At 36.5% G+C, this 22,120-nt stretch overlaps 1 protein-coding gene across 1 annotated transcript in view; it reads right to left on the reverse strand.

The window, feature by feature from the left end:
* Window positions 1–22,120, reverse strand: part of MAN1A1 (mannosidase alpha class 1A member 1) — a 135,178-nt gene that overhangs the window by 50,363 nt on the left and 62,695 nt on the right. The window contains exon 5 of the mRNA XM_042813990.1: window positions 8,927–9,021. Within this exon, the coding sequence (XP_042669924.1) occupies window positions 8,927–9,021 (95 nt within the window). The remainder of the gene's footprint in view (window positions 1–8,926; window positions 9,022–22,120) is intronic.

A 22,120-nucleotide genomic window follows, 5' to 3' on the forward strand; every position in this document is an offset into this window, starting at 1 on the left:
AAAACATGCAAAACACCTGTCAGCACTGGCTACAATAAAACTAAAAACACAAAATTAAAGCTTCAGAGTATTATTAAAATTATAAAGTGCTATAGAGAAAAGCTTCTATTTGAGATAAGTGAAATAGTTAATTGGGAGATACGTCAAGCATCATGTTTACAGGTAGATTTTCAGTCATTCAGCCAGATGGTTATCATTCAGAGAAGATTAAGGAGAGATTCTCTTGTATCAGCAGTAATAAGAAACCATAAATCACAAATAAATCTTTATAAATATGTATGTATAAATGTTTATATAAATATATGTGTGCAATGTTTGTATATGTACATATATATGTATTAAATCCATTTTAAAAGGAGAGTGTACTTAGAATAACATTGAAGCAATTACTATATTCTTAGTGAGGAAAAGAAAGGAGTCTTCTGTGAAGAAGGTAGAAGAATCTCTTCTCAATTATAATTTCCACAAAACATTGTTAGCAATACTTCTTCACGCTCACTCCTTTAGGATAATTAGAATATTATAAAATAGCTACAAATATTAGTCACATATTTAAACTAGTGCTTTTTTTAGCATCTAAAATTGTACTTTCTTTTGGTACTAGGGAAAAATCTCGTTCCTGTAGTCTTGTAATGCTTAGGTATCACACACAATACTGCCAATCATTTAGTGAGACTATCAAAGGCTTGGAATCCCTCTGCTCTTACTTATCCACCAATTATAGAGATGCTTAAACAAGAGTAGAGGAAAAGCAAACAAACAGCCCAAACTCTTTCCACTTTGAAATTATTATTTTAATGAAAATGCTGCTAGATTTGAGAACTTGTCCAGCTGAAAGTATCAAAATAATTCCAGCTAAAATCACAAGTGAATCTTCAAATCCTCTTTCCTTTCTTCATGGCCATTTATAAATGTCTCTAGTGAGACCTTTCTCTGATGGATTTTACAGGCAAAATCATGCAAATGTACATATATCAAATGCACAAAGTGAATAATAAATGTCTCTTGACCATCTGTCACTTAGAAATTTCTTAGGCAAGACAATTGTAGCATAACTGTTATTTAATTGAAGCGTTCCCATGAAGTGACTTGAATTGCAGTTACTGAGGAGTGCTTGCACTCATTTTGGGTGTTTAACGAAACACAAAGTCTGTGTGACTTGACTTCCTTTTTTCTGAAGGAAGCCTTTTCCAACAGTCACATTTTGTCTGTAATAGGACCATATTTTGGTGGACACAAATTAAAAAATGGTCATGTATGATACAAGCAATTGAAAGGGGAATGATCTACAGCCAGTGCTGGGGTCTGCGCTTACACCAAGGAGTCTTGGTTCCAGCAGTCAGAATGGTCAGGGAGAGAAGCTCAGGTGGCCAAACACCATCTCTTTACCTCAGGGAGAGACAAGCACTCCTCAGACAGCCTCCTGCTGAATGGCTGCTTGGTGACTGCAGTGAGAGCTGGCTCATGCTGTGCTGGTGAGACATACAATTGTCTCTCACCTTCGGCTAGGCCCTCTCCTGTGTGCTTGCATGCTCAGCTCTCAAATACACCTAGAAACTCAGTGCAACCATAGAGATCCAGGGGATCCCTTGTTTTTCCTGGGCAGCACAGAAATACTTCATGCAGGGAGCTCTCAATTATCTTGACAATATCAAAGGGATAGCAGCATTTAGCTGCTAAAGAAGAACCACAAGCACCACCAACCAGTTTGTCTGCTGATGTATAAAATCCTCTTTTCCATAAAGACAATTTCCAAACCTTGCAAGCCTGTTTCCTATGGGAAGAAGAGCAGTTTTAATTATTGGGAAGCAAATTGAGGATCTGATAAAATTTCCTCGTGCTCTTCTTTACAAACCTTTATGTCTTTCCCCATAAATCCTGGCTGTTTCAACCAGGGCCTGGTTAATTTACATCTGGGTTGGCAGAAAACATAAAATACCTGGCCAGTACACAGCATCCCCTGTATATACCGTAAGTGCTGACTTCTGATACTTTCTAAGGCAAAACACAAAACAGTGTAACTTGCCGGTCCTGATTAATGTCTCTTCCACTTTCAGAAGTCTTCCTACCCTTGTTACAAACAACACACAAAAAAAGTCACTTCCTGTCCTTAAAGAACATTCAAGATGAAAATTCACAATAGCTGAAGGAGATTTTGACACCCCACTGAGAATGCCTGCTGAGGAGTGGGACAAAGCCATGAAATGAAGACAAATATTCTCCTCTACTAGCAGGCTTCTGCAGGACATCACAATCTTGGTTTTGTTTTAAAACAATCAGCACCACCTCTCATTATTATCACAGAGAGCTCTGAAGTCTTTGCAATCCTACAGTTAGTTCTATGGGATCACAATACTAATCCCTGCATAGGGTTTTACAAACACCAGCAGTATGGTAATAACTAACCTGTAATTAATTATTCACACTCATTTTACAGCGAACTAGTAAACTCTAGATTTTGGGACCAAAATATTTCTCCCTTGAAAAAAAAAACAAAAAAAGCACTTGAACTGAGGAAGAGAGGAAGATACTTTGCAGTAGCAACAGTAGGTCCCAAGTCCTTGATACACTATTACCGATGGGCAGCTTCTCATACAAATTCATGGTTACAGTATTGAATTAAAACTGCTGTTTAAATAATACAATTTAATCTTATGGAGTTTTGCAAAAAAATATTTTTCTTGGTTCTTTATTTCTTTTCTTCCCCTTGCCCCCCTCGATTTCCTTGATCTCACAAATATTTTCATAGTTTGGGATCCTTGCACTGTGTAGTGCAATTAGACACTACCAAAGGTCTAAAATATCTGTCCCCAAAACTGCACCAATACATCAAACCCAAATTTTAGTAATACTTTCAGATCGATTTACTTATTTCATCTGTGAACATGGAAGAATTATTTATGGTAACTCAAGGGAAAAAAGGAATGCCGCTATTTTCAATAGCTATAAATTTAAGAATAGTTCGTTTGATTCTTACTGAATACAAGGCACTAGTCATTCAGTGCAGAATGGACTCCTCATTTCAAATAAGGCAAAGAAAAGGCAAGCAATTTGCTTACTGTAGTGTTCTAAGGCTTTCTAAAACAGAAGTTGCTAAAGAGATGGAGTAAAACATGGTAATATGTAGAGTCCAAACAAAATCATTTTGAGGTAAATTGCATTGTACTTACTCAAGAACTCTAAAGTTGTTTATGAACCATGCAATGCATCAACAGATTCAGCATCACTTAAAACAATAGTGCTGGCAAGATATACCCTTACTGAAACAATCTATCAGTGGTTACTTATAAATCAGGCTGGAATTCACTTTCCTAACTTAAAAATTTATTTCTTTTAATAATTTGTCTAAAGCCTTCTTTAGCCAATAGGGAGACATCAATACCTCTAAGAAGGCAAATAATCTGATCTTCCAAAAAAGTGTTTAGCACCAGAAAAACAATTTTTACGTAGCTGAAGTTCAGCAAGGATTTATCATTCTACAACCAGTACTAATACAAATCCACATTGTGATCCAAATGCTTGTAGGAAAAAGTCTGGTTTCAATCAGTATGTTTTAACAGTGGAAATATAAGTATTTTACTCAATATCCAAATCCTTTTTTATTACTGTTACGACTTCAGTTAACAGCACCAGTGAAGCATTTGCCAAAACCACACACACAAGCCTTTGTCAAACATGCATACAAGATTACTTTTAGCTTTATTTTCTAAGGCACTTTAGATTCCCTTTCTCTAAAATTAAGCCCAGAGTAGACAGAAAAGATAAAATTGAAGATTCTACCTAAACGCAACTTCTGCCCAGCCTTACAGTGACAGTGAAGACAATGCAAGTTTTTCCTAATCACAATCCTTTTAAATCACACATTTCTTTTTGCAATGATAGTCAAATTTGAATAACCTTTTCTTAGCTCTGTAATCTTTTTTTTTTTTTTTTTTTTTTTTTTTTAATTTAGATGTTAGAATTAATAATGCAAACCAGAAAATTTACATTAACCTTCTGACAATGTGTGAGATTTCTCTCCTCTCTTCTCCTTTCCTCCCCTTTCCCTTTTCCCTTTTCCCTTTTAGAAAAGCCCGATGAGTCATTAGGACAAGAAAACGCATGAATCACTATCTCTGGTAAAGAATATAGTATTATACAGACAACATGATGTTTAGGAAAATTTTGCAATATCATGCAACATTCATAGTTTGACATTTCTGATAAATTAAGCTGGGGAATTAAGCTGTCCAAAAACAAATTACTGAATTTAGTTGACTGGATCCTAACTTCATATTTTCAGGCTTTCTCAGTGCATCTCAGTGCATAAAGTTCCCTTTACAAATCATAAGGAATGATTAAGTAAGTGCATTGATTATGACATTTTAGAAGTCCCAGATTTTGAAGAAAGCCACTCTGTTAAACATTAAACTGCATCTTTTCTTAAGAAAACAGTAAGCTTTCCTAACACAATAGGGCTCTAAAGAGATTATGAGACCCAATTTCTGTGTGATTTAGGCATATGAACTGTAAACATGTTTTGAATCTGGGAAGCACATTGAAATGTTAAATTATTTTAAAGCAAGTACTGTTGTCTATCTTTAACACTTTATACATTAGTTGCTGATTTTTGAGCAACATTTCCTACTAAATGGAAGATGGTGGTAGCTAAGTTTCTTTAAATGACTGCAAATTAAAATGTTACCAATTCCCTGAAATACCGAAGTGCATGCGCTGCAGGAACAAAAAAAAAAAAAAAAAAAACCACCTGTGCCTTAGTCCCCCTGGCTACACTGTGGCATTTTGAAGCACAAAACCCTTCTCGTCAAGGCACCTGGAACCCGTTGTAAAGCGAGTTGGCCTGCTGGGGGAGAGCTTTTCTCCTCTATGCTGCTGTCAGGGAACAGGAAGCACAGGTGGTGGTAAAACCTAAAGCATTCCAACTTGATCCCAGGGGAAAGAAAAAGCACATTCTGCCTTAGAAACATGATCTGATATGAAAAATTAAGAAGGCATTATTTTTTTTCAATAAAGGTGGGAGGAAAAAAGATGCTCTGTGGGTCCATCATCTTGCTCAGAACAAAGGCAGGGGATTCCAGAGTCACATGTAGCTTCAGAAAAGATTCATACAAGTATGGAGGCCTGGCAAGGTCTGTGGCCTAACATGAATATTCTGTATATTATGTGATTAAAATAAAAATTAAAATTAAAAAAAAAAAAAAAATCAAGTGCAATTTGTTTTATAAAAATAAGACATGCTAGCCGGATCCAATAGCAAAAACACTGCAGTTTTGGTTACTTCTATCCTTGATTACCTACAAATGAGTAACAGCTTTGTTCAAACAATTTAGCAGGTTCTCTGCAATCTCTCTTTGCAAAATATGTAATATTGAATTCAGCTCAGGTCCACTGTTAATGTATAATCAGTGCTAAAGTATAAAAGGCAAAGAATCCTTGGCTGACATCAAACACAGTACACATTTTGTGTTTATGTCAAGTAAATCTTATCACTTCCTGACTTCAACACACATTAATCAAATTTACTTTAATTTCCTCCCCTTTGACTTCCATTAAGTTTCCTGCTCTGTAATACTCCATCCACACCTCATGGCCCTTTCCTTTTATACAGGATTTCCCACAGTCCCTATATCCACTAATGCTGAAATCAGCCGTTCTCTCATGGAGTCAGGAAAAAAACCCACAGTATCCTCCCTGTAACAGCACTAGGAAGCAAGCTGGAGGTCCAGACAACCTACTTTGTTGTCTCCAGAAATTAAAGAAAAAAAATACAAAAAATTGTTTAGTCCAGACAAAAGCTTTTTCATAGATGTAAGGCATAACCATTTTTCAAAATTTCAGATGAGCTGAGAGGTTATATTATGGACTGATTCTATGTAAAAAGCCAGTCAACTTAGTGACTAATAGTATCGCTACATACTGTCACACAGGGGATAATAAATAACTTTAAAACAGCAATTCCACTGGTCTGCGCAGGGAGAGCAAACATTTTATGGAAACTATGATTCTTCACGGAAGAATGGTGCTGGGTTGTTTATTACAAAGCAGTAATTTAATGTTATTAGAACTAATAGGAACTGGAAAAAAAAGAAAAAGAAAAAGAAAAAAAAAAAGTTTTGCTTCCAAAAGAAAAAAAAAAAGGGGGGAGGAAAAAAGTGATATAAAGAGAGATTTTCCATCCAAAAGAAAAAAAAACATCGTACAGGATCTCATACTGAGAAGTATTTTCTTGAGTGGTCCAATAGACCAACAACAAACTGGAAACTGGGGCACCCTGTATTTCACAGCTGGTTACCATCTCAAAAGTCCAAATCATATACAGTTTCCTTTTTAATAGTTGCAGGGTAAATATATTAAAAGGATACTTGACACTATAAACATGACACATGATGGATATTTCTTAAGATTACTTAAATCACCATCTAGGAGGGCCGTAATTTCAGAATTTTTTATTCCTATAGATTGGAGATTACAGAAATACCAAGTCAATACAATTGCTTAGTCATAAATTACTTGATAATTTATTTATTTAATTCTCTTAAACTTGAAGTTTAAGAGAAAAGGAATTGAAAACTTTAGCATCAATAAGTCAGTTTATCGTGGCTCACTGAGAACAAAAATAAGAATCATAAACATTAGTATAGTAATTAAAGAAGCTGTAGTAGTTGCAGTTTTACAAGCATTGAGAACAAAATATCTAAAGAATTCTTTTGGATGTGAGGAATTACAAATTTTAAGAACTAGCTTTGTCAGCTGTGAGTGAAAAACAGATTCTGAAAGTGAGGTGAAGATACAAAGCAATATCAAGAACATCAAAAACAATGGAAATGCAGCCTAAATACTAATAAAGAAATAAAAGGACATTTCACTACAAACTCCCAATCTAATTATTTAAAATGTTCTTTAGTGATAATGTGAAATTTCATATAGAAACAAACATACTCAAGAAACTGGCTAACAATTTTAGCTGCAGAAAAAGTACAATTAGCATTTTTATTTGAAAATTAAGGTTCCACAAATAGACAGCAAGTGTCCCATGGTCTTTGAATCAAGAAGAAAGAAACAAAACAAAGAAAAACAATGGAAAAGAAAGAGATGACAAGACGTAAGGTGGATGTCTTTGGCATGCTAGGACTCACAAAGACAAAAGAAGGTTTGCACGCAGGCAATCACAGAGAGAGCAAGTCTGGCTCTGATGCTGCAGGATAAGCAGAGAAAATAAGCTATTTTGTGAAGAATATTTGCCTGGTGAAACCAGTATTCAGCTCATCTGTTAATCCAAAAATAGTCTTTTAAAAATAACCAGACACCCACAATTTGTTGTCAATGTTCTCCAGTTTGAAGCATAAATCAAAATAAAATCAAATAAAATACTAATCAGAAATGAGGCATATTAGATCTGTAATATATTCAGGCTTCAGTGGCTTAGCATTTCCTAAGCCTGGATGACAGCATATTTGTTTATGCACGGTATTATAGAATTGTCATCTACTGAAGGTCAAATCTAGACAGATGTGTAAGGATTCGGAATGAACCACCAAGAACACAGCACTGAATGTAACACTTGCTAACATAACAGATGAAGTTATCTTGATGCAGATTTTCTTCCACTTTGGTGAAAGATAAAAAATGGATCCCCAACCTTTTTTTTTTTTTTTTTTTTAATCACTATCTTATATTGCCTGGGATCAACATTTGCAGTGTCCCACAGCATTTGTTATGAGAGAACCAGGAACAAAATCCTAAAGATCCACCACTGAATTTGAAACATTTGAAAAAAAAATAAATGATATATTTAGTAGACAAGTAATGATTTAGATAAGGGCTGTATATAAGAAATTTTTAGCCTGAATACCTTTAATAATATTTAAATACACTATGTAGTATAAAGTACTGTTGTGCTGGAATTACAGATGTATGCTAGGATTTTGTGCTCAGAAGCTTTTGTAACAGCTTAAAAACAAATGAAAAAGCTCAAACTATAGTGCAATTAACTTGTGCAGAACTCATTAAAATCTTTTGAGAATAAATCATTAACCTGCATATAAGTAACTACTTGAATTACAAGGACCACCACCAAGCAGCAGTTAATCAGTTCCTTCAGTGATGAAAAAGTCCACAAGGAACAAGCTCCCTCCTGCCCCTAGCACACACTCATATTCTTGGTCCCTTGCATCCTTTCTGTCTGAAAGAAAGAGGGGAGATAACCCTGCCCAAACTACAATGCTAGGGATTTCTGTAGGATCTGGCTCTGAGGAGCTTATTGGGAATCCTCAGACATAGATAGCCAACCTAGCAAGTGTACCAGTGCCAAGTCTCAGAGTGGAAAAAAGGCATACCATGAATATACATTAAGCAGAGAACAGGAGAAGCTTACTGTTAAGGAGGGAATCACATAACCAAAGAAACATATAAAACATGTGACATCAACACATGCAGAGAAGAAACTCTCCTTGATTCTCCCTGACAAGCAGTACCCCACATTCTTGTAATGGGTGATGCTGAGATTTATTTACAGTATTATGAAAGCTGAGAGATTATACGCTTCTCATTAGTGAGTGAGAACCAGAAAGTAATTTGTAGCAGACATTACTGTTGCTTCTTGATATACTAGTTATTGAAGGACTAACAATGGCAAGTGAGAACAGATAAAAATAAGAGTACAAGTAGCTAGACACCTTCCCTTTTCAGAGTAGCACCCATCCTTTTGCAACTAGTGTTTGTATAACAACACTAACACTAATGTAGGACTTTGGGAAAAGTGATGAACGTACTAAAAGAGTAAGTTATAGAACTAAGGATCTTACATGAACTTTTACCTCGCTGGAAAGATTAGAACTGTGCTGCAACTGCAATAGTTCTGTGGCAAAGGATTTTAGATTCAAGAGAACTTTTTTATATGCTCTAGTCACCAAAAATCACATTTTACCTCTTAATATTAAGCAGTGCCCAAGGTATCCCAGTGGGAGTGTTGAAAGCAGGCAGCAATTTCTCTCCAAGCTCTACTGCCTTCTTCCGGAAAATCTGGAAGTTAAGAAGAAAAAAGTATTAGAAAATTCATTGCAGTTCCCAATAAACAATATTTCAGCATAACAAAGAATTCCTGTTTTTTCCTTAGTGATTGAAGAAACAAAGCAGCACATTCAGTCTTCTATTACACAGCATAATAGGGTGATAGCTAGTGTATGCCATGGACTAAGAAGAACTCATACAGCAGTGTTACATGGTGAAGACATCCAGACAACAGCACTGGCAAGAACAGCATTAAATCAGAGACAACAGTGTCAGAGACAACTGGTCATGCTCTGCTGTGCAATGGAGCAGGGGGTTTATTAGTTGGGTGAACTGCTGGGTCCATTCTGGACAGTACAAAGCTGCCTGCCCAAGATGATATGTCCTCCCTGGGCACAGGGATGTTGTCATAGGAGCACTGCATACGTTCTGGACAAGTCAGCTCACAGTGATGGGATTTGTTAAGTATGCCATGGGTACTTGGGCTGGATCACCAGGTACCTGCTGTGTGGTGAATGTGCTGCACAGGTAATCCGAGGCAAACACAAAGCACACCACAACACCTCCCCCGCTGCCAAAAACAAAAAAGAGAAATGGTATTGTAGTGATATTTTTTCAGCATCATAGTCTTTATGGACTCAGTCAGCTTACACCCAAATTGACGTCAATGCCATGGTTAATTCAGAAATTGGAATATACTCCTACAGATAGCAGAGTTAACTGAGCTCTAGCTAAAAGTTCCCCTTTAAAATAAAGAGAAAGACCTTGAACGTATACACCCACAAGAATTACAAACAATTTAACATCAGGAACTTTTATGATTAGAGAAATAGCCTATAACACTACAACAAATAGTATGTTGCTCTCCTTCGATTGCCAGCACAGCTCAGGTTAGCCTGACTTTTGGAGCACTGAGAACTTTAGTAAAAGAGCTTCTAATAAGAAGCAAAACTGTTCCAACTTATATGTGGAAATCTATACAGAGATCCCAGAATATAGATGTTCAAGGCCTATTTGCTTGGGATTACACTGAAATCCAGTGCAAAAGTGAAAGGCATTAACTCGGGTGTAATAGCCAGAATAGTGAAGTCACTTTCATCATCTTCTCTCTCCAGTAATGACTCTCTTCAATTTATTTTTCCCCTTGAGTGTATTTATGATGGGTTTGTATTTATTTATTTTTAGAACTCAACTTGTACACTTGGTGCAACTCACAGTACAGCCAAGTAGAGTGCAGTAAATTATCAGAGAAAGAAAACAGTGCAAAGGAAACATCTCTATATTTTTAGACAGAGTATCACAGAATCCCAGAATGGCTGGGGTTGGAAGGGACCTTAAAGACCATCCAGTTCCAACCCCTGGCTGTGGGCAGGGTTGCCCCCTCACCAGATCAGCCTGCTCAGGGCCCCATCCTGGAATACTTCCAGAGATAGAACAACCACAGCTTATCTGGACAAAAGGTTTTCACTGTTTAAGAATATGATCCAAAGGGAATTTAAAACTCTGGGACAATCATGTTACCATAAAGAACCTCCAGACTACTCCACAGTCTCTTCATATGACACAAGTTTCTGTGAAAGTAGTCCTAGACTTGGAATTACAGATATCTTGAGAAGTTAAAGAATTTGAAGCTAAATTCTGGCTGAAGTCAGAAAACATTTTTGAGTGGAGTGCCTGCGAGTGCTGGGAGAAAGCTGAAATAGTGCAGCAGGGAAAACAATCTGCTTGGGAATCCCTTCAGAATTCATGTTATTTCTGATTTCCCCGATTATTGATTGTGTGGATTCTGACAAGAATTAGTCATGGATTTGTGATCATCAGACAGCACAACATTCAGTCTTCCCAAGGTTGAAACCTTGTGGGAAACTCAGTAAAAACAGCTGATGCAGAACTGTGTTAACTCCCAGTAGATTTTCTGGAGAGGAGAAAGTGACCCACAATTTGCCCACAAGCTTTTCCCATGTTACACCACACAGTTGCATTTGTTCACCTGTGCTATTAAACCTGAACACGTTTTGCTCTTACAGCACAAGAGAGCTCTCCTGAGATTTTCACAATATATGGTATGGTCAACGTACCAGTTTAACTTAGCATCTCTGCTCTGAAACACTGAGGTATTAACAGGAGAGTGGTCAAAACGAACCTCCTTAGCAATGGGCACAAATTCCTGTAGCAGCATCTATTGGCTGCGCAGCATAAAACTAACTTTTCTACCATATGTAAAGGACACCAAAGGTGGAGATTGTCAATGTTCTGTCATACATTCTTTTTAGACTTGTATTTAACATCAAGATGCAATCACCCCTTCAAAAGGCACGTACATGTTCAACCATAGCAGTGGCATCAAGGACAGTAACAGCCCAAGGCTCCATAACTACTCTGCTATGGGCTGTATTATTTCTCATCACCAAAAAAAATTCAAACTCATAAAAAATTCTATTATATTAATTGCTTCTGGACAGAAATGCATTCTAATTTCTCAACTAAATATTTGTTAAACAGCATCAGTAATTTAATTTCAAATTGTTCTAACTCAGATTTTTTTCTATTCCATTTTTGCTATAAATTGACAACCTAATTTCTTATTTTAAAAAACTTGCCTACTCCATAAAAATGTCAAAAGTAGCAGTTATCTAAACACATCTGATATTGGTAATTGGTAAGGAAACACTGCCCCAGCTACAGATATTCAAGGAAAGTCAAGACTACTCATGATGAGGACATAGCTTTGAAGAAATTGCTAGTCCTTCGAATACGCATTGAAGCTGGGCATTCTAACTTTGTTCTTTTCCAAAATCCCCATCTTTTAATGTAGGAAACAGTCTGAGAAACAGGGGGAAAAAAAAAATAACTAGGAAAATAGATTTTTAAAAGTGATTTTGAATCATCATACAATCTTGAGACAAATCTTCAGGTGAAAACGTACTTCTTGTTTACAAGACAATTTCAACAAGTTATTACTAGTACATACTAGGTATTTTCCTTCTCTTTTCAAAGTTAAAAAGAAATCAACTATGGACACTAACATGGCTGAACAAGCGATTACTAAATCACTATCTATTAAGTAAAATGGTATAGGCAAGAATGAGAAGAATAGAACAAAACTTTGTGAATGACTGAATACACTAAATAGCAGCTTCGTACAGCAAAACTGCACCCTTTCATTGAGGGTAAGAAGTTGAAGACTAATAAAGGAACCAAGTCATTTTTTTATTTGAGGCTTTAATATTTACAAAATAGTAACAGGAAAAACTAGTGTAAGTTGTAATTTTTCTAGACTAAGAAATAAACGTTGTACACTCTACATATTTTTTCAGTTCATAAAAGTGAATAAATAGAAACTACTTAATATATGTTGCTAATATGAATTTCACTTACTAAGCCCTTTTTTGGTAAGCAAAAATATGATAGCTACTACTGGCATGTACAGAAATGCAAAAATAACAGAGCATGGAAGACATTATATATAATAAAGAAAAAGGCTACAGCAAAATTTCCCATTCCAGTAGTTATCTTGAGAGTCTCAAGGACGTTTTCTGGCCTCTCCTCACGGATGTTCATCCAGCAGTAATGAAGGCTTATTTAGACAAAATACTCTCTCTGAATCAGAACTGTACCACGCACCTGTAAAGGTGCAACTGCAGAACTGTCATTTGGTGCAGTATTGGCTTTCTTTAGGGTGCAGGATGGTTATTGCCCCTAGATTAATAATAATAAAAAGGATTTCTCTAGCTGGAGGAACCCAAAGGGAAAAACTCCTTTGAAAGTGTTAGATTACCTCATCACACACTTAATTGCTAATCAGGAAGAAAAGAAAACACAGGAAACAAAGAAATATCTCAGAATTGCATATGAGGCACAAGAAATTTAAAAAGAGCATAGTATGCTCCATACCAGTGAAACGAGAAATTAAAATTTAACAGTAATCAGAGGAAACAATTCTATTTCTTAATGTATTGCTTTTTAATTGATGAAGACATTTTCTCCACATTTCTAATTCTATCAAATTAAGCATTTTTCCTTTTTATTTTATATTTACAGATAAAAACTGACAAGCCACTAAATAAGATTTATTGCTTGCTTTCCTGTACCTGATTGCCTTTCCCAGTAGGGTAGGGAATGAATATTTCAATGCAAAAGCAGGAAACAGGAGCAGAAAATGAACAAGGACAGGCTGCTTTGCTTCTCTTCAGAACACCGAATAGAAATCCTTTCAGCATAACAAATGTTGATTTATGTTTAAAGTGATCTGCTAACAAAGAATTCTTTAGGAAGATCTTGTTCTAATACCTTCTTCACTAAAAGATGATCCAGGATTTTTGCTATACCAAAATATTTTAAACAGCACAAGATGAATTATCCCACTCTCTTCAATACCAAGCGATATGACACTTGTTGTGTTATGTGAAAAAATTTCCTGCAAGATATTCCCAATGTTTACGAAAACTTGGCATGCTATCTGATTGCTGACATTAACTCGGCAGCAATGATCTGTTTTACAGTTCCTGTTGCTTTGACTGGTGGCTTGGGGGTTAATTCCAGCCAACCTTCACTGAAGTATGGCTGAGTCAAGTCAGTTGTTAAAGACCCTTGTTGCAAGTCAGCAACATTTCTGAACTCAGGCATTGCAATGAGTTACTTTGGTGTAGAAACTGACAGCTGGAGTCCAAGCAGACACCACCTCGGACCTACACAGCTGCAACTGCATTTATTGTGCACTCTCATCCAGAAGTGCTGGAGAATCCATTTTAAGTATTTTGCCTGTGTTCATTGACATGGCTGGATGCTGGTAGGTCCCTTGCAGAGGCACAGGGCCTGCACAAGATCCCCTACCTAGAGCACCCACATCCCTGTGGGGCTGAAGTTGCAGCCTCCCACAGGGCAGCCCGGTCTGGGAGGGGAATCTGGGCCTGGGAGGGAAGAGCTGACTTTGATCTGGAAAAGTGGATCATGACAAAGCATAATTCAACTTCCTTACAAAGTGTGGTTTGCCACACCCTCAAATAAGAATTTTGACTGGACAAAGCAGGGTTTTATTTTAACAAGAATTTCCATGCAGTAGCCACCAACCACTGGCCACATGCAGAAGGTCCCAGCAGGTTTCTTGTCTCACAGGGATGCCAGCAGAGAGAGCTGATACACTGCACAGCAGAGGGCTTCTTGGAACCAGGTGACATCAGAAAAGTCCCAGAAAAGAGCTACATCGAAAAAACTCAGAGAGGTAAATAATCTCAACCACTCTTCTCTCATTATAACCCTCAAAGCTGTGCTAGTTTTCATTCAAATCTCTCACATATAAGAACAACATCAGGTGAATAAAGCAGGAGGAATATTATGTTTAAAAACAATCACTATCTTTAGCCATTCCCAGAATCTTGTTAAGCATCTGCTGCCACACAGTGCTGGGCATAAAATTATAAAAGACAGATACGCACATCGGTTTCCAGATAAGAGAACCTGGAAAATGCAGATCCTGCAGTTGCAGGAGAATTCTTATCTCAGTTGAAGGCTGAAATAGGCACAGGACAGTGTTTTTAACAAGCTCTTCTTATGGGAATCCGAAGTTTGTATTTAATACATTCATGACAGCAACAGGCATTAGAGCACTCATTAGAGCTTTTGAGAGCTCTTGGCACCTAAGGCGTCAGCTCAGAAAGGGGAACAGCAACTTCCAGCTTTCAAAAATGTTGATCTGCAGGTATGCAAAGAACCTCCCTGGACCCTGCAGTTAAAGGAGATTCAGATAGCCTGTGGTTTCTGTGAGCCACAACTCCATCTCACTTGTAAAACATTAGAGCAGAACATCTTCTTCAAAATGTGTGGAAATATCAGAGAAGTTTAGATTTGTATAGGATACTCCAGAACCTGCTGGTTTCTAGCTTGTAGGGACCATACCACATAATAAGCAGTATGCTATAATATCCATGGATATTATTCCACTTTGAAGAGCACGAAAAATATCTGTTATCCTATTAAGAGAGCTAAAACATACATCAAGCTAATATCTTCTTCAGAAGCAAATCTATGCAAAGATGCTTATTACAAAAATTTGATTATAACTCTGAAAAAAACCTGTATTCAATTTTTGCTGTTGTTGTTATGGCTTTACTGATGACAAGAAAATTAATTTTCTTTTCTAGCTGATTATTGTACCAAAGAAATCACACAGCACCATGAAGAGTTCCTCCCCGGTAGAAAAGACTATGGAGAAATTAATCAAATGGAAGTAACTGGATTAGTGAGAGATTTCCTGATTTAATCCAAATGTACATAGCAACAAAGCAGAACACAAAACCCCTCAAGTTATCAGCAGTAGCTAACACACATAATTACTTCAGAATTTTTTTTAACTAAAAAAAAAAAAAAAAAATCTAAATTCTGTCTGATCAAAAAGTTTACTTCAAGGAAAGTCACTAGTAAATACACAAACTGGCAGAAAGTAAGCAAGGTATAAAACAAGTAAATATTAATGTACGGTAATATAGATGCTTGAAGCGTACTTGAAAGTGAGAATGAATTGCTACATAGGAGTAGAATTAAAAAAATCATAAAGGAAGACTTTGGTCTACTTATATTTGGTTATTTCCCTTTTTGATACTTATATGTATTTAAGATTGCTTACTCAGCTACAAAGAACTTTAGGTTAGAGTAACTGCTAATTTATCTACCAGTGTCAAGAAACCATTAACTATTTTAAAGCTTATGCATACTCCCAATTGAAAGTTAAGCTACAACACATTAGCACCTATAAAGCCCAAGAGCTGGTCACTTACTATTACCTTTGTTGTGATAATTTAAGAAAAGGTGGAGATAAATAAATTAAACTTTAACGATTGCCTGTAATAGAAGCAATGATTTAGGTATAAAAGTCTTTAAGAACTCCTCACCCTAAAGTCAGGGTGGCTTTAACTTTCAAACAGTGTAGTTTGCAAGGTGAGTAATGACCTGAATTTCCTACATATGTGCAGATCACCATGCTATGGCAGCTGACTCCAGAGGTCCAAACCACAAGTAGCAGGACTCATGCCTAAAAAAGCCATGCTTAAATTTTAAGTTTCTGAAATCCCACACAACCCCAAATAAATGAATTATAACATAGCTCAGGGTAAGTAAATCTCTGTCAAAGACTTGGGATGCCGTTCTTATGTCTTGTCAGAAATAGAAATGAATCACTGAAGAGGCTGAAATCCCAGACCTCCCGTCAAATGATGTTTCTGCCAAGGGCAGATGGCAAGCTAGCAGGAATCAAAACTGTCATCAGCCTCAGTGAAAACAGAAAACTAAGCCTAAACCTAAGAGCCAGTCTAAGTTTTAAATCTGTTTTTACCTGTTTGTTATTCAGATAACTTGGACAGGGTTCATGTTACAGACCCATATCTCCTCTTTCACCCCCACAAAACAAAACTTCCAGCAACCTACAGAAATCTGGTATTCAAATGCTTGGATCCTGGTTAGAGACACAAAAACCATCATCTCCAGGAGCAACCACTGGACTAGGCTGAGAGAACAACATATGTCATATGTCTAGTGCTCAGGTCTTCTATACTTAAGTTAGATGATACCTGTATTTTAAAATATATTGGACATAAGTAAATATTAATAGAATTAGAAATACTGCATATACAATGGAAACTCATTATATTGTGAAGCAATACAGAAAACATCTGGATGCCATCTTAAGAGATTTGTGTTTTTCATGATTAAGGAAACAGCTGCCTTAGTAAAATTACTCATATCCACCAGTAATGAGGAATATCTTTTAGCACAGTTCATCTGTTAAACCACAAGCATCTGCTTCCTAATTTTCTTTTTATTTAATCTTGTATATCCAGACCAAGTGCCGGAACAACAAATTTAAATAGCTGCCTCATTTTACATCTTGCAAACTATCATATCTAAACAAAGAACAACACATTGCATATGAAACTCTCCTTTCAAGCAGGTGACCACTGAGAGGTCATTTGCAACACCATCTGTGTGAAAGGGAGGGATGGGTGGAGAAGTCTAATAAACATTATTACATGGTGAATCAATAATTACATTCTTAATGTAGCATAAAGTGCTAACTGAAGATTCATTCCTAGCTTTTGACTTTATCTTTTAATTCCAACACCATTAAGTGATTCAGAGAAATACTATAAACTATGATCATAGACCACATATAAATGACACTGTAAAAAAAAAATAAATCACTCTATAAGTAAAGGAAGTTCTGTTTGCTTTTCAGTGTTACCTAACATACTTAACAGCAAATGAGAGCTGTTTGTTTCAGCCACTGTTCCATGATACTTGTAAGATTGTTCCACTTGCTAATGGAATTCTAAATGATGCTTCTTAACTATATAAATACAACAGCTTGTAAAGGATACTGTGTATTCCTACTTTTATTGTTCTTCGACTCATTTTTTTCCTAAAAATTACTTCAGAATTAGAACAATAGCTTAATGAAGGTTTTCTCAAATAGCAGACCAGAGCAGGGAGAAAGCAGCAAAAATGCAATTGCCCTCCATGATTCATTGATGGGGGGGGTTACCTTCCAAAGCCCAAGGTCTCCCATATTCTAACAGCTTCTTTGAGTTGGATTATAGCAAACAGGTAGCTGCAGAGAATATTTTGCCAGCTTGATGAACCTATGGAAAAAGAAAACAAACTACCCTGCCTCTTTACTCTAGCCCCTATCAAAAGGGAATCTCCCTGAATCAACCCACAGTCTGGCATCTGAATCTGACAGCATCACAAGTATTTTAAGTAAATCAAGAACTAGTATCACTCAAAAGCCATCCCTCAAATGGTTAAAACTTCTGACAGTGTCTGTATTGTCTTGGCACACAGACCAGGTAGCACAGACTAGCTCTTCTACACCTAGCTCAGGGGTTGTTCCCTCTGAAGAGGGCTGTGCCAGTTGTTGCAGAGCATTTGTTCTGTTTCTCCAGTGGTAGTGCTGGTGCCCCAAGATATAAAACTTTTTTTCCTTTTTTTCCCCCTGACTCGAAGTACTCCAGATGGCAAAAGGGTAGCATTTCCTGGAGGCTACAGGTGAAAGTTATACGTAGCCTGAAGCATAGCACGGGGGCATATGCATGGCAGTGCCACAGGACAGTCTTAAGTGCACTTTTGTTCAGAGCACAGTTTCAGTGGACTCTGGAACAAATCAGCGATTTCCAGAGCCTCCTACCTCTTTTATAGGGCAATGGTGACTTGCTCCAGAAGGAAGCAAGCAGTAAACTAATTCACTTGCAATGATGCAGATTAGGGCCCAGGAACAAAGGATGAGAACCCAAACAGACATGTCTACATACTTTTGTTTAAGAACAAGTAATGATGTTGGGCATAGAATTAGAGGATTTGACTTCATTAAACACAAAAAGCCTAAGTACTTTCATTTGCATTAAAGTTTATCTAATGTCTTTTAAAGAGATCTTCTGCTTCTGCTCATGCTTTGGAAATTCCACTGACCATTAATTGGATGTGCTCATGGATACAAGATTAAATTAAACTAATATTTTAGAGTGTTTCTTCCATTGTTTAAACATATATCAGATTTAATGAGTATTCAAAATTAACTTTGTATATTAAAGCCATTCAGTGTTTAAACAATAAAAGAATTCTTTTAATTCTTATACTAAAGCTGATACAGGGATTTCCAAATTTTGTGACCTCAGATACTGGAAACATCATAAATATTTCAAAAAGTAAAATGATTGCAAGTACAAAGACAATGCCAATGTTAGTCCGATGGATTTACAGCACGGATCACTTAGGAGCATGTCATCAGACATAAAATGACTTTCCTATGCCACAAGCAGCTACAAACTGTTTCCATCTCACTTGTAGATGTATGGAAAAGGAACAAGAAGTATGTTTGCTACAGCTTTAAATTTTCAGTAGTCTCTCAGTCACAACAACTAAAACCAGAGAACATATTTTCCATTTATTTTGGCAAAATTCATTAAATGCAATGGGATTGAGAATGTGTAATTTGAGTAAACTCAGGCTGGATTTGAAGCTCTGTTCAAACAGTTTTACTTTATTCTGTGACAGGCGAGCTCTGTAGCACTAGCAGTTGCATTGATTATGCATTTCTGAGATGCTATTTTTCAGGGGAGAGGAACATTAAAATTTAACATCCTTCTTTGTTCCTTTCTCCACAAGACCACACACAATCTTCCTGATTTTTTTACACAAGTAATACAACTAGAAAAAACTCTCTTTTATAGTAGAAAAGGATAATGATGCTTTCCTAGCTCAGTGTGTTATTACCGTTGAGATTTCTCTGACAAACAGTAGTCACTGGACTGTCTGATCAATAATGTGTGCATCCAAAACAAGCCTAAAGAAAGTGCTTTTGTACTTTCCTAAAACTAAATATAAAAACCGAGAACTCTCTTGCAGTTCTTTTAATGTAAGCCAAAGAGAAGTCTTCAAGAGTGGAAAACCATAATTTAAGAAGCTGCTTTTATGTTGTAAGTTAAATCATCAGGCAGACTAATTCAATTACTCACTGTTTACTCTAAGACTATTTCTCTTACTGGACAAGCTATAAAACTAAGTGGCTAAAATATAAGAAGGCAGACATTTCTAATTCTTAAACATCAAAAACAACTACTCTGATTGAAGAGCAGTGCTGCCAGTAAGTAATAAATTTATGAGCAAATCAATTAGTTTCACTGAATTTCCTACAGAATTGTTTGGGTTTCCCCCCCTCCCCACTCCCTCTTCCCCCAACAGTTAAACTTCGAATTCATTCCTATAACTAAATAGCCATGAGATGGTCTTTCCAAAGATGACCATTACATTATTTTTGAACATATGTACAGATGCAATGTATACTTGGAGAAAATGATGGTTAGAAGTAATCATAAAGTTTTGAGGTAGTACACATATTATCATTAACAGGAATTATTATATTTCTTCCCCCCTCCCCACTTGATGCAAGGAGGGGGAAACAAAAAAAGCTTGACAGTCCTATAAGCTCTTTTTGTTTTAACCCAAAATCATGACATAGTTCTACTGTTTCATTTTATTGTTTGACTGAAGACTTCTCATGGCCAATCCTAGAAAGAATACCAAGCAGGTTTCACTTGATTATTTTTCTAGTTTGTAGTATGTAAATTAAAACATAGCAGTAATGTATCTGCCTTTCAAGTTGGAATTGATTATGAAAAAAAGTCTTATAAGCATGACTTAGAATGATGTACATTCATTTCTTCAATCACCAACTGTCATAGACCACTGAAAAAGAACTGGTTGAGCAAGGAATTCTCACTATCTCAATAAGTTCTGCCATCATTGGGCCATTTAATAATCATATTAGGAAACAATCTTTGAGCAAATCAGAATGTCTGATGGCATTTAATATCAGACTACGTCTGCCCAGCTGTTCCCTGGTCTTCTGTAGCAGTCTGGCAATGTTTGCCTGTATCATCTCAGGAGTTATTGATCTCGTCTAGAATCAGTAAGATTATTTGTTGATCCCTCTTGAATATAAATGGAAATAAAAGCAACTATGGAGAGAAAAGACTGAGCACAATCTGACTGATGTTTGCAAGAGATACCCTACAAGCTGCAAATGCTGATGAGAAGGCCTGAGTTATTCACAACTTTTGCATAATAAAAGGAAAAAGATTGGAATTCTCTGTATATTATGAATTGTGTTTTTAAGAACAAGTTGGGAAAACAGCATCTTTTAAGAAATGTCATTGTGAGCTGCTGACTCCGTTTTGCAGCTGTTGGTTTGAAGAAAACAAAAAAAGATTTTTAAAGAAAAATGGAAGAGAATGAATTTCACAGCATTTTCTTATCACACAAGGATCCTGAGGATCCACTGGACTATAAAATTATCTAGCCATGCTTGCAAAAATTAAGGACAACATGCCCCCCAAGGAAAAAATCACAACTTTAAACCACAAGCAGAACTGAACCAACTTCCAAAAACAACTAATGTCGTTATCTTATTTAGCCTACAAAAGTAGATGACAGCCTAAGGGCTGAAGAAAACAAACCAGACACATTCAGTTCTTCAGATTAATGGTTATAGAGTCATTTGGTAGTTCAATGTATCTGATTCTTGAAATGCAACAGAATTGGCCCATGATGCCAGAAGGAAGTTTGTTATTTGTTAACTGAAGATTGACTCTGCTTCAGTCACACTGCTGCTGAAATGGTCTTCCGGGTTTACTTCAAAGTTTCGCCAGTTTACATGTGGTTGTTTTTGTTTTTTTTATTGTAGTAAGCTGAATTATGAGAATCCCTTCTTTGTATCACCTAAGCAATTACTAGTTGAAGAGATTATCAAAGTCAGGTCGCTGAACAAGCAACCAATGTTTGAGTGGAGAACATCACAGATGTATAAACATAAACATAAAAACCAAGTTCTTCAGAATATCTTCACTACCTCTTGACCTCTTACATCTTGTGTATTAATAGAAAATTGATTAGTAAAATGATAGCAAGATACTAATAAAACAAGGGGGAATGGTTTTAAGCTTGAGGAGGGAAGGTTTAGATTGGATGTCAGGGAGAAGTTCTTCACAGAGAGAGTAGAACAGACTGTCAGAGAGGTTGTGGATGCTCTGCCCCTGGAAATGTTCAAGACCAGGTTGGATAGGGCAACCTGATCTAGTACCAGATCTGGAGGTTGGTGGCCCTGCCTGTGCAGGAGGATTGAAACTTGATGATTCTTGGGGTTCCTTCCAATCCAAGCCATTTTATGATTCTATGATAACTAACCAGATAACACCTGTGGAAATGCAAAACTAAAATATTTATTTATTTACTTATTTACTTCTAATGTAAGTAGTGAGCTAAGGAACTTAAATCTGCCGTTTAAGTATATTCTACAGCATTTTTCATCGAGGAAAGCAACACTGGCACTAATATTGTTCCTCTCTTTAATCCTTCACATCTTCACTGAAGTGATTTTGTTCATCCTCTTCTCAGTTTTTGGCTTGAGAAAGGTTTGCAAATTGCCCATTTCTGTGTATTTTATATATTATATTTATTAATTTGAGGAATCATGATAGCTCCTTTCAGGGGTGATCACCTGCCAAATACCAAAATTCCCTTCTGGCATCAATTGCTCTGGAATGACTCAGGATTTTTCATATGAACA

This window comes from Centrocercus urophasianus, unplaced genomic scaffold (genome assembly GCF_019232065.1).
Source record: "Centrocercus urophasianus isolate 14NV4802_14NV808 unplaced genomic scaffold, USGS_Curo_1.0 seq_10, whole genome shotgun sequence".
Lineage (NCBI taxonomy): Eukaryota > Metazoa > Chordata > Aves > Galliformes > Phasianidae > Centrocercus > Centrocercus urophasianus.